General features: G+C 38.4%; 1 protein-coding gene across 45 annotated transcripts in view; it reads left to right on the top strand.

Annotated features, from left to right (window-relative positions):
- The window catches only part of RTTN (rotatin), a 144,256-nt gene that overhangs the window by 108,532 nt on the left and 22,375 nt on the right, over positions 1-13,349 (top strand). For all 45 annotated transcript variants that reach the window (XM_085017773.1, XM_085017779.1, XM_085017784.1 and 42 more), the window contains 2 exons: positions 1,929-2,066; positions 9,021-9,238. In XM_085017773.1, coding sequence (XP_084873899.1) covers positions 1,929-2,066; positions 9,021-9,238 — 356 coding nt within the window. The remainder of the gene's footprint in view (positions 1-1,928; positions 2,067-9,020; positions 9,239-13,349) is intronic.

Below are 13,349 nucleotides of genomic sequence, written 5' to 3' on the forward strand. Positions count from 1 at the left end.
GTTGGGGGCAGATCTTAGCTATTAGAGTAGCTTGTGGCCCTCTAAAATTCTTCTCTGCCCAATAAACTCTTATTCTTTGGTGCTTAATTTCTTTTGTCGGATTTTCTTGGGTATCACTTGAGAAGCATTGACACTGAGCTCATGAATATCACATAAGAAATTTGCAAGATCAGTGCTAAGAAAACTGTGGTGCAAACACAGCTGTGACTGGTGGGCTTTTGATTGAATGCTTGATCTCAGCATCACATGGCAAGAGGTGGCCTGCATGTTTTGACTGCCTTTGGCTGTCTTGTGGATGTTTTACTGATTTTCTTATTTTGATTTGGGCTTTGAGAATTAAATAAAAATGGTATATATCTTAATATTTAATTATATGTTATTTAACCCATTATTAATTATGCCAAGTGCTGAAAAGAAAAAGTCAGTAATATCTAAATGTTTATCTAGCATGTGGTTATTTTCTCATATCTTTCAAAAGTTAAACATTCACTGAAATGTTTCGTAAGAAATTAATTTTAAAAATTTCTGGAAAAATAACAGCTTTGAATAATTTTATAAAAATTGTATTTCTAGTATATGTATATGATTTTCTAATTTTCATATATAATTTTATACATTTTAGTTCACATGTGTAAATATATTATTCTACAAGCACAGTTATAAGTTAAATGTGAACAGCTTTTAAATTTTTAATTTAACTTTCAACTTAAATATTTTATTTGGCCATATTAAGCCCATATTTAATAAAATTAGTGGAGTTCCTGTCATGGCTCAGCAGAAACAAATCTGACTAGTATCCATGAGGACACAGGTTCTATCCCTGGCCTCGATCAGTGGTTAAGGATCTGGCATTGCTGTGAGCTGTGGTGTAGGTCACAGATGAAGCTCCAATTAGACCTCTAGCCTGGAAACCTCCATATGCTGCAGGTGCAGCCCTAAAAAGACAAAAATAAATAAAATTAGAAAGCTTTATATTTATTCTTTTTATGTGTAAGGTACAGATGTATAGATATTACATAGACAGATATATGTATCTGTGGAATTAATATTTTATGGGGATTGTGATAAAGAAGGTAATATATGTCTAAAAATACTCCTGTTTATAGAGCTGATAATGACAAAAAGATTGAGAAACACCAGGGGTTGCTACAATCTAAACTCCCTAGAAGATGCTTTTTCTAAATGTTTCATGATGCTCAAGAACACTGATAGGGGAGTCCTCAGTTGCTTGGTAATGGATTTGACAACGTTGGCAGATGCCTGCTGGTGGTGTGGTCACAGATGCTGATCCTAAGACAGCCACTGCTCCCAGCCCCCATTTGCCTAGTAGAGAGAGGGGAAAAGCTGTTCTTCCCCTACAAGGTTAATTGCTGCATCTTTAGCCACACGTAGGCAAAGCTGCAGAATCCTCTTTTGTATCCTAGTTTTCCTTGTGGGCAGTACTCTTCTTAGTTCTTTAAAGAAATTTCCTTTATTTTCTGCTATGACCTTGGCACATTATGTTTCCTCTTTCACCTTTTCCCAAAGCTGCTAAAGGGGATAAAGAAAACATGAGAAAATTCTTTTATAGAAGTAGCACAGACAATTTTTTATAGTGTGCCCAATGTGTAGTTCTGAGGCTGTGGCTTAATATTCAATCTGCCGCACCTTCTGCTTATTGTTGAATATGCTTTAATAAGAGGAGGATGTGTGAATGTGTATTCACTTGACTGTAGGAGGGTGGGTGAAAGAGAGAGATCTTTAAGAAGCAATGAAAAAGAGAAATTAATTGAGATAAATTTTGGATCATGCCGAATTTCATTTGTTTTCATTTGATGAGTACATACCTCTTATTTTGAGTGTAATGAAGTGTCTGGTGAGTTTTATGTTTTAAAAGCCCTTTTTCTTTTTTGTGTTAATAACTTGAGATGTTTTGATTAATTTTATAGATGTAGAGGTAATATCAGCTTTTTATCAGACATGGACACATTTATTTAATCTTCTGGCTGCACTCCTGAGGAAAGCTGGCCCTGCCTCTTTCCCGTCTATCACGATGGGTCTGGCCAGGTACTGGGCGGCAGTGATTGGTAAGAAGACAGTTTCACTGGGCTTGGGGACCTTCTGCTAATAAAAATTAGGAGAACCCATTATTTATGATTTTTATATATCATTTATATGTATCACGTAAATCATGACTAATCAATAATAAGTAAATAATAAGTGAAAGAGAAACATGTACTGGCTTTGAGAAATTTCCAGTGCTTTTGAGGAGCTCCAAAAATGAATTTTAAAAAAATTGAGAACATATTTCAAGATACCCTAAAAACAAGTAAGAAAAGCCTATGGTATTATGAAAGTACATATGATGTGATTATAAAACAATAAGTTTTCTTCTGTTAATGTAGAAACCAGTCTCTTTCTTCACACATATGTGCTGTAAGTGGGTAAATATGTATATACAATATCCTTTTTATGTGATAACTTAGAAAGTTATAATTAAAAATAGTGTCTTGAGACAAGAGGATTTTCTCATGGCAAAGGGTATATAGTAGGTTATTTTTATGTTTTCTGTATAATAGTTGCCTACTAGAATAAATAAATGATTTTTTTAAATAACTGCTGTCTTTAATTTTTTATGCAGTCTCTGCTAAATGTTAGCATAGCAAGAGCCTTTTTTTAAAATTATAGTTGATTTACAGTGTTGTATCAATTTCTGCTGTACAGCATAGTGACCCAGTCATACATATATACATTCTTTTTTTATGTGAATGTTTATAAATAACATTTATGTTACCTTTTCAAAATAACCAGTTAATGATGGCCATTCTGACTGGTGTGAGGTGGTACCTCATGGTAGTTCTGATTTGCATTTCTCTAATAATCAGTGATGTTGAGCATTTTTTCATGTGCTTGTTGACCATCTGTATATCTTCTTTGGAGAAATGTTTATTCAGGTTTTTTGCCCATTTTTCAATTGGGTTGTTGGTTTTTTTGCTGCTCAGTTGTATAAATTGTTTGTATATTTTAGAGATTAAGCCCTTGTCAGTTGCATCTCTTGAAACTATTTTCTCCCATTCTGTAAGTTGTCTTTTTGTTTTGTTTTTTTTTTTATGGTTTCTGTTACTGTGCAAGAGCTTGTCAGTTTGATTAGGTCCCATTGGTTTATTTTTGCTCTTATTTCTGTTGCCGTGGGAGACTGACCCTTAAGAAAACATTTGTAAGGTTGATATCAGAGAATGTTTTGCCTATGTTCTCTTCTAGGTGTTTGATGGTGTCTTGTCTTACATTTAACTCTTTGAGCCATTTTGAGTTTATTTTTGTGCATGGTGTGAGAGTGTGTACTAGTTTCATTGATTTACATGTCGCTCTTCAGTTTTCCCAGCACCACTTGCTGAAAAGACTTTTTCCCATTTTATATTCTTGCCCCCTTTGTCGAAGATTAATTGACCATAGGTGTCTGGTTTTATTTCTGGGTTCTCTATTCTGTTCCATTGGTCTGTATGTCTGTTTTGGTACCAGTACCACACTGTCTTGATGACTGTGGCTTTATAATATTGCCTGAAGTCTGGGAGAGTCTCCTACTTGGTTTTTGTTTTTCAGGATTGCTTTGGCACTTCTGGATCTTTTGTGGTTCCATATAAATTTTTGGATTGTTTGTTCTTGTTCTGTGAAAAATGTCATGAGTAATTTGATAGGGGTTGCATTGTATCTGTAGATTGCTTTGGGTAGTATGGCCATTTTTACAATATTAATTTTTCCAACCTAGGAGCATGGAATATCTTTCCATTTCTTTACATCCTCTTTAATTTCCTTGATTAATGTTTTATAGTTCTCAGCATATGTCTTTAACCTCCTTGGTCAGGTTTATTCCCAGGTATTTGATTTTTTGGGATGCAATTTTAAAAGGTATTTTATTTTTGTATTCCTTTTCTAATATTTCATTGTTGGTATACAGAAATGCGATTCAGAAATGAATGAATGTTGCTCTTATATCCTGCTACTTTGCTGAATTTGATCAGTTCGAGTAGTTTTGGGGCTGAGTCCTTAGGGTTTTCTATATATAGTATCATGTCATCTGCGTACAGTGACGGTTTTACCTCTTCTCTTCCAATTTGGATACCTTTTGTTTCTTTTGTTTGTCTGATTGCTGTGGCTAGGACTTCCAATACTATGTTGAATAACAGTGGTGAGAGTGGGCATCCTTGTCTTTTTCCAGATTTTAGTGGGAAGATTTCAGCTTTTCTCCATTGAGTATTATATTTGCTGTGGATTTGTTATAAATGGCTTTTACTATATTAAGGTATGTTCCCTCTATACCCACTTTGGTAATTTTTATAATGAATGGATGTTGGACTTTGTCAGTGCTTTTTCTGCATCTATTGAGATGATCATGTTGTTTTTGACTTTTCTTTTGTTAATGTGGTATATGATGTTGATTGATTTGTGTATGTTGAACCATCCTTGTGAACCTGGGATGAATCCCACCTGGTCATGGTGTATGATCTTTTTTATATGTTGTTGGATTCAGTTGGCTAAAATTTTGTTGAGAATTTTTGCATCTATATTCATTAAAGATATTGGCCTACAGTTTTCTTTTTTGGTGGTATCTTTGTCTGGTTTTGGTGTTAGGTTGATGGTGGCATCATAGAATGTCTTTGGGAGTGTTTAGGATCCCTGTTGCCTTATTGATTTTCTGTCTAGAGGATCTATCCATTGATGTGAATGGAGTGTTAAAGTCTCCTACTATGATTGTATTCCCATTGTATTCTCCTTTTATGTCTGTTAGTATTTGTTGTAGGTATCTGGGTGCTCTTATATTAGGGGCATATATATTGGCAATTGTAATATCCTCTTTTTGAATGGATCCTTTTACCATTAAATAGTGTCCTTCTTTCTCTTTTTTGATGGCCTTCATTTTAAAGTCTATTTTGTCTGACATGAGGATTGCAGCTTCTGCTTTCCTGTCTTGTCCATTGGCATGAAATAACTTTTCCCATCCCCTCACTTTCAGTCTATATGTACCCTTTGCCCTAAGTTGAGTCTCTTGTAGACAGCAGATTGAAGGTTTTTCCTTCTTTATCCAATCTGCCAGTCTGTGTCTTTTGATTGGAGCTTTCAGTCCATTGACATTTAAGGTAATTATTGATAGATATTTATTTATTTTCATTTTATACCTTGTTTTCCAGTTGATTCTGTTTCTCCTTTCTTTCTTTCTTTTTTTGGTTGGATGGTTTCCACTTATTTTATGCCTGAGTACTTTTCTTTTTAGTTTTTGATTTTGATTTGTGGTTGTTTAAGTATGTTAACCCCTTCCTGTATCTGCTTGCTTTAGCCTGATAGTCATTGAGGCTCAAACACGTTATTTAAAAAAAAACAGTCTACATTTTCTTACTTTCCTTCCCCATATTCTGTGATTTTGAAGTCCTTTTTTAACATCTTCATGTTTGTCCTTTTGCTGTTCCTTGTATTATTGCTTTTACAGTAATTTTTTGTTTGTTTGTTTTCTTCTTTTAGATCTATATGCTGGCTTATTTAAGTGATTGCTTTCCAACTGTGGTTTCCTCCATCCTATTTCTTCTTTTTTTTTTTTTTTTTTTTTTTTTTTTTTTTTTTTTTTTTTTTAGAGAAGCTCTTTCAGTATTTCTTTTAGAATGGGTTTAGTATTGCTGTACTCTTTTAGCTTTTGTTTGCTGGAGAAATTCTTTATCTCACCTTCTATTTTAAATGATATTCTTGCTGGATAGAGTATTCTAGGCTGCAAATTTTTTCTCTTCAGAACTTTAAATATATCTTGCCACTCCCTTCTGGCCAGTAGTGTTTCTGTAGAGAAATCAGCTGATAGCCTTATGGGGATTCTCTTATAATTAATACTTTGTTTTTCTCTTGCTGCCTTTAGAATCCTCTCTTTATCTTTAACTTTTGCCGTTTTTATTGTAATGCGTCTTGGTGTGGGTCTATTTGGGTTCAACATGTTTGGGATCCTCTGTGCTTCCTGTATCTTGATATCAGTTTCCTTTAGATTTGGAAAGTTTTCAGACATAATTTCTTCAAATATATTTTCAATCCCCTTTTCTTTTTCATCTATTTCTGGAATTCCTATTATGCATAGATTGGCCCACTTTATATTATCCCATAGATCTCTTATATTGCTTTCATGTTTTTTCATTTGGTTTTCTGTCTGCTGTCCTGATTGAATGATTTCCACTATTCTATCTTCCAAGTCACTAATTCGTTCCTCTGCATTAATCATTCTACTGTTTAGTGCCTTTAGCTCAGTTTGTGTCTCTGCAATTGAATTTTCTAATTTTTCTTGGTTCCTCATTATATTTTCTAGTTCCTTTCTAAAGGAATCTGCATTACTGTTCATATCTGCTCTTAATTCTTTGATATTCAGCCTTAATTCCTTCAGTATTTTCACTATCTCCCTTTTGAACTCAGTGTCTGTCAGACTGCAGAGGTCTGTTTCATTGTTTGCTGCTTCAAGTGAATTCTCCTGTTCCTTTAACTGGGGATGGTTTCTGAGCTTCTTCATCTTGCTTATGTTTTTCTTTTTCTGTGAGTTTAGGGAAGCCAAACTGTAGTCTTGGAGGGCTCCTTCTATGCAAGAGCACTGCTTTGTATTTTGTGGGGGGTTATTATTTATTTTTAGTGTGGGAGTTTGAATATTAGCTGTCTCTTTCTTCAGTGTGAGCAAGTTGTTATACCCAGGGTGCTGAGTGTGTTTCCAGGGAGAAGGAGGCAATGGGTAGGGCTGGTAGTCAGTGCCTGGTTGTTGGGCTCTTAGCAACAAAGACCTACAGGAAGGTGTCACAGGCTACTCCTAGTTGCAGGGCCCTGGGAAGTGGTAATGAACTTAGGCAGATTTACAATGTGCCCAGAGCATTTGGCAGTGGAAGCAGTAGGGGGAGTGAGAGCAACAACAGGCAGTGTTCAATTGCAATGCCCTCCTCTGAGGTGATTGGAGCCACAGGTGGTGCCTGTTCAGGGACCTCTAGTGGTAGCGGGCCTTGCCCACCTCTGGAGTCAGTGTTAACTGTGGTGTTTTGCCCCCACCTCCTGCAGACCACACAAGAAGCACCCCTTCTCACTCAGCCCACACTCAGCAGCTGCACAGGCTGCTCATAGTTGCAGGATCCTGGGAAGTGACAGAGGTCAAGCATGTGGGCACTGCCTGTAGTGTTTGGCAGTGGCAGCAGCAGGTCTGGTGTGCTCTCGGGTGTGAGAGCAACAGCAGGTGGTGTTCGGTCTCAGTGCCCTCCTCTGTGGTGCCCTTGAGATGATTGGGGCTGCTGTGGTGCCTGTTCATGGACCCCTAGTGGTGGCAGGCCACCCACCTCTGGAGTCAGAGATGACTGCAGTAGTTTGCCCCCCCCTCCTGTAGACCATACAAGAAGCATCTCGCCCCCACTTAGCCCCCACAGGAGGTGCTGCATCAGCTGCTCCTAGTTGTAGGTTCCTGGGAAGAGACAGTTATCAAGCATCTGGGCACTGCCCAGAGCTTTTGGCAGGCAGCAACAGGACTTGTGTGCTCCCAAGAGAGTGAGAGCAACAACCAGTGGTGTTCTGTCATAATGTCCTCCTCTGTGGTGCCTTCTGAGGTGGTTGGGGCTGCAAGTGGTTCTTGTTCAGGGATCCCCAGTGGCGGTGGGCCACGCCCACCTCTGGAGTGAGAGATAATTTTGGTGGTTCCCCTTGCCGCCACTTTCAGACGGTACAAGAAGCACCCCATCCCACTTAGCCCACTCAGGAGGTGCTGCACCAGCTGCTCCTAGTTGTAGAGTCTTGGGAAGAAACAATGATCAAGCATCTGAGCGCTGCCCAGAGCATTTGGCTGTGGCAGCTGCAGGGCGGTTGTGTTCCCAGGGGAGTGAGAGCAACAACGTGTCATGCTTGGTTGTGGTTGCAGTGCCCCCCTCCTTTTTTTTTTTGCTGACCCCTGAGGTGTCTCAGGCCACAGGTGGAGCCCACTCACAGGCCCCCACTGGTGGAAAGCCACGCCTCCCTCTGGCCTCTGAGACAACCACCGTGGTCCATCCCTGCTGCCTGTAGATCACACAAGAGGCACTACGTTGCACTTAGTCTCACTGCCCTTAGCCCACACAAGAGGTGCCCGGCCACCTGTAGCCTGTACGAGCAGTGCCCAGTCTCCCTTCGCCCGAGCAAATGGCTTCTCGCCACCTGCACCAGAGGTGCCCCGCCCTCTGAGAGCCCAGCATGCCCCTGAGCAGAGAGAGTCCTATGGCTATCTGCCCCTCCTCCTCTTGCCTTCCCCAACAATGGCGCCTTGATTTTTCTGTGGGCCCAAACCTTCTCCTGGGTTCTCTCTGCCATGTTGTTCCACTCCCCTGCCTGTGGCACACCTCTCTGTAGCCTCTCAGGCTGTCCCCACACAGCTAACCCTAGTCCTCTCCCTGGAACTGACCTCCAGCACCTAAGTCTCAGTGCCCAGCCCCTGCCTGAGTCTCAGGCTGTGGCGTCTGGGGTGGCGGTGCAGATGATCTGTGCAGCTCTCAATCTACTTTGTCCTCCTCAGTCCAGCTGTTGCACTTTTCTCAGCGACTTTGAGGTCCCTCCATTTAGGCTGATCTCCTTGTCAGTTAGGTGGCTTTCCAGGATATGGGTTCCTTTTCTCCTTCACAGCTCCCTCTCAGGAAGGCTAGTCCCATCCTGATTCCTTTTCTGTCTCTCTCTTTTTCTTTTGTTCTACCCAGTCATGTCAAGAGTTTCTTGTCCTTTTTGGAGGTTTAAGTTCTTCTGCCAGCATTCAGTAGATGTTCTGTGAGAGTTGTTTTACATGTAAATGTGTTTCTTTGATGTGTTTGTGGGAGAAGTCAAGCTCAACATCTTAATTCTCCACCATCTTGATCCACCTCTTAACTTACTTTTAAACACTGCAGTTATTCTTGTGCTAACTGTACCGTTGATAGCTTTACTTCATTAGAAATAAAAAAGGTATAGACTTAATTATGGAAATCTGATTCATTTCTTTAAATGTGAAGAAATTTTCAGTCATTTACATAGGAAATCTTTCTCTCTTTCAGATGTGTTCTGCAAGTGTGTGGGTTTGTCCATCACATGCCCTACCCTATACACTGCCAGCCTGCAGTTTCTTTCTATTCTTTTGACTGAAGAAGCAAAAAGATATGTCCAGGATAAGGATAAAACAAGTTTATGTCGCAATCTGACAATGGCTTCACTTCTTGATAAAACTCAGGAAAATCAGAAATCTCTAGAACAACTTAATGAAGCAATTCTTCAGGTATGAGATTTCTTAGTTTTTCAAAACTTGGCTTAGTTTTTAAATGAATTGACTTTCGGTCTTTGTCTTGTAAGAATTTTTTTCAATCATGTGAACTAAAAAATAACTAATACCCATTATGACCATTGAAATAATGGAAAAGTATATAAAGTTAAATTAATCATCTTCACTCCAGTTTCACTCCTCTGATGCTGACCAGTGTCTTTAATGAACATGATAAAAAAATTCAAGATAAAACATTAGTAATCTAAGTCCAACCAGCAGTTTATCAAAATAGTTTACCAGATCATGACCATAATGGGCACATTTAAGGAATGGAGGTATAATTCATAAATTATTGCCACTTTCCAGACATGTTTACATCTTTGAAAATATTTTTTACCTAAGCAACATTTGACTTATACAAATGAACTATATATTTAAGGTGGTTAGGTGTCTAGAGATGGGTGGACTTGGTTGTCATTTGTGAGAAAATGACCCTTTCCAAATCCTACTGCTTATTTTATCTTATAAACTTATTTTTTATAATCCTAAAATATGAACCAAGAATTTTGTTTCATCAAAAACATTCTAAAATCACTAAAGTATTGTTATTTTATAAGTAGATTAACAACTTTAAAAAAATCTGGAAGTGTTTCCAAGTTGCACAGTTGTTTTTTACAAATAGAAATATTAGTAGATTTTCAGTACTAAGCACTCCTTTTAATAATGACATGATATTATGATTTTTATCTTCTCAACTGAAGGTGAATAAGTGGTAGTAGGTATGCACATTGAAGGATTTGCTTCTGCCTCCCAGGCACCAGCTGCATTTCACAGACAGAATGTTATAGTTCCCATCTGCCCACTTGTTACTGTCCCTTTGCTGCCCAGGATTTGGGGATTTCTGCCCCTTTTCTGCCTGAGAGTCATAGTTGTGCAGATCTTTCTGGTATGACCACTTTTGTGTATCTGTGGGTTCTGCATCCATGGATTCAACCAAATGTGTATTGAAATGTTTAAAAAAGTTTTGTTTTTTTTCCAGAAAGTTCCCCAAAGCAAAACTTGAATTTGTTGTGTGCCAACAGCATTGACATTGTATTAAAGTAATCTAGAAATGATTTACAGCGCAATGGGGGAATGTGTGTAGTTATATGCAAATACTTTGCCATTTTATATAAAGGACTTGACCATTTGCAGATTTTGGTATTCACGGGAATCCTGGAGCCTGTTCTCTGTGGATACTAAAGGCTTATTGATTTATAAACAGGAAAACTAAAATTTATAGCTTTACAAAAGTTCTCCCCCAGCCCTGATCATAAAACATTACTAATTTCCCAACTTAGTCTTTGGCAGAGCATTTTTCTCCTGGGGAAGGGGTCTTTGCTCTTGTTAACATGCTTTCCTCTTCAGAGAATTTAAATGATTGAGGGGTCCCACATTGATTTCTTCCCCCAGTGAGGATAAAAAAAAGCTAGAAATCCCTGGTAGCCATAACCATTGTTTCTGCAGCCAGTCTTCCTGGACCTGGTGAAATTTAAAAATCTCCAGCCAGGCCCAGCCAGGGCTATTTTATTTCCCAGCAATTTCCTCTTGCTTGCTAGTGGTGCTGTGTTTCAACGAATGAGATTAGACTTGTGATGAATATGGGTCCACACAGGAATGGTGAACCGGGTTAAAATAGTGTATGTATGAAAAACTCTGCCACAGGAATTTGCTAGATTGACCTTACCCTTATTTTTCCCTAATATTTTGTATTATTATTTATTGTAAAAGTTTTATTTATAATCTTTCATTGTAACCTTGGAGAAGGAAAAGGAGGTGTTCCAGAGCCAGAGGGTATCTCAGTGATTTTCCCAATGACTAGGAAATTTTCCTCTCCATTTCTTCCAAATTACAAAAGATATAAAAAATTTGGCATGGATACATTAACCAGTTATTTAAACTGTGTTTCTTAATAAATAAATTATACTCTTTTTGTTCATGTAAACAGAGTATAAGACTTCTGTTAGGGAGTTCCCATCCTGGCTCAGTAGTTAACGAACCTGAGTAAGTATCCATGAGGACACAAGTTCAGTCCCTGGCCTTGCTCAGCATGTTAAGGATCCAGCATTGCCTTGAGCTGTGGTGTAGGTCCCAGATATGATTTGATCCCATGTTGCTGTGGTCATGGCGTAGGCTGGCTGCTACAGCTCTGAATCGACCCTAGCCTGGGAACCTCCATATGCCACAATTGTGGCCCTAAAAAAAAAAAAAAAAAAAAAAAAAGACTTCTGAAAGGCACAGAAATTTAAGACAAAGTAGAGAAAAGAATTGTGCTTATGACAACTTATGAGAAAATGTGTGCCTGACGTAAGATGGGGCATTGATCAGTGAGCTTATTAAGCTACAGATACAATGTTTTCCTTGCTCTGCCTTATATAAAGATGATATGTGAATTAAAATATTATTAGCATGCATTAAACAGTAATGCATTGTAATAAATAATATGTTTCTTTTTTTTTTTGTCTTTTTGCCTTTGTCTAGGGCCACTTCCCATGGCATATGGAGGTTCCCAGGCTAGGGGTCGAATCGAGCTGTAGCCACCGGCCTACGCCAGAGCCACAGCAACGCGGGATCCGAGCCGCATCTGCAACCTACACCACAGCTCACAGCAACGCCAGATCCTCAACCCACTGAGCAAGGCCAGGGATCAAACCCGCAACCTCATGGTTCCTAGTCGGATTCGTTAACCACTGTGCCACGATGGGAACTCCAATAATATGTTTCTTAATTTACATCCATGTAAGCCATGGATTGTACCAGATGAAACAAAGTAAACTTTAGTCTTTATCAGAAAGAAATAGTATTCTAAAATTGATGCCTTCATAGGTATACTTAAATTCTCTGTAAAACTGTACTCAAAAAATACTAGATGTGTGACCTTAGGCATATCACTTAACCTCTTCTAATTCAGTTATTCAGATGCAAAATGGGAGGATTGCATTACATTATTGCTAAGTTTCAGCTGGTTCTAAAATTCTCTATCTCCTAATTATTATATTGTAACTTCAATTACACTGTCTTAACTGAATCTTTTATGAGGGCTGCTTTTTGGCAGTATGCTACAGGTGATACATGTTGAAAGTTTGCATTTGGCACATATATCTTAAATAATTTTTTTTTTCATAATTCTGTTTTGAGGTGGTTTTAGGGTAGTTTCAGATTCAGAAGCTATTAGCTGTCTTTTGACCAAAGAATATTGAACACATTTGAGATAATGGAGATTTTTGCCTTCCCTAGTGAGATACTTAGTATGTTTCATTTGTAAGTCCATGTAGATAACAAGGTTAGTAAAAGCTATTTCTATAGTAGGTTTTGTCTGTAACTGATATGTTGAATTATTTTTTCTCCTTATGCTTTATCTGATATCTGAGGTTAGTAGTGTAAGGAAACAACAAACTCTTGTGTCACATTTTAGGAGGTGTGGTTTGTACTACCACTTAGTGAATGAGTAAAATTCAGGAGTAAATCTGTTAGAGAGAAGGCTTATTATGTATTTGAGGTACTGCTGTGTTAATGAATGTTTACTATAATTAAAAAGGCTTTTCTTGAGTACCTTGTGGAAAGAAGGCAAAAGTCTAGGAATTCCTGTTGTGGCTCACTGGTAAAAACCCGACTAGTGTCCATGAGGATGTGGGTTTGATCTCTGGCCAGATCTGGCAATGCCATGATCTGTAGGTCGCAGACGTGGCCGGATCTTGCATTCCTGTGGCTGTGGTGTAAGCCAGGAGCTACAGCTCCAATTCGACCACTAGCCTGGAAACTTGCATGTGCTGCAGAAGTGGCTCTAAAAAAAGATGGGGGAAAAAAAAAGAAAGAGTCTAGATCACTTACTGTATAAAAGGAATTGTATCTAAAAACAGCATAACTTTAAACAAATTACATCTTAATTTCTTTATACCTACAGTTGACAGAAAGATGATGTATTATTTCTTGCTCGATATTCTCTTGCTTTATTTTTCCTCTTTTGTGTGTCTGCATCATCCAGTAACTAGTTGTCTGTCACGTCAACTAGTGGCTGTGGAATCTTAGCCTCCCCTTGGCCCCAGTTCCTCACCCTCACTTTGTGTCCTGCTCTGTGTGCTGACAC

Source organism: Sus scrofa, chromosome 1 (genome assembly GCF_054392235.1).
Source record: "Sus scrofa isolate SSC_HxYL_T2T_F1_AM1 chromosome 1, Sscrofa_HxYL_maternal_Yorkshire_Landrace_v2.0, whole genome shotgun sequence".
Taxonomy (NCBI): domain Eukaryota; kingdom Metazoa; phylum Chordata; class Mammalia; order Artiodactyla; family Suidae; genus Sus; species Sus scrofa.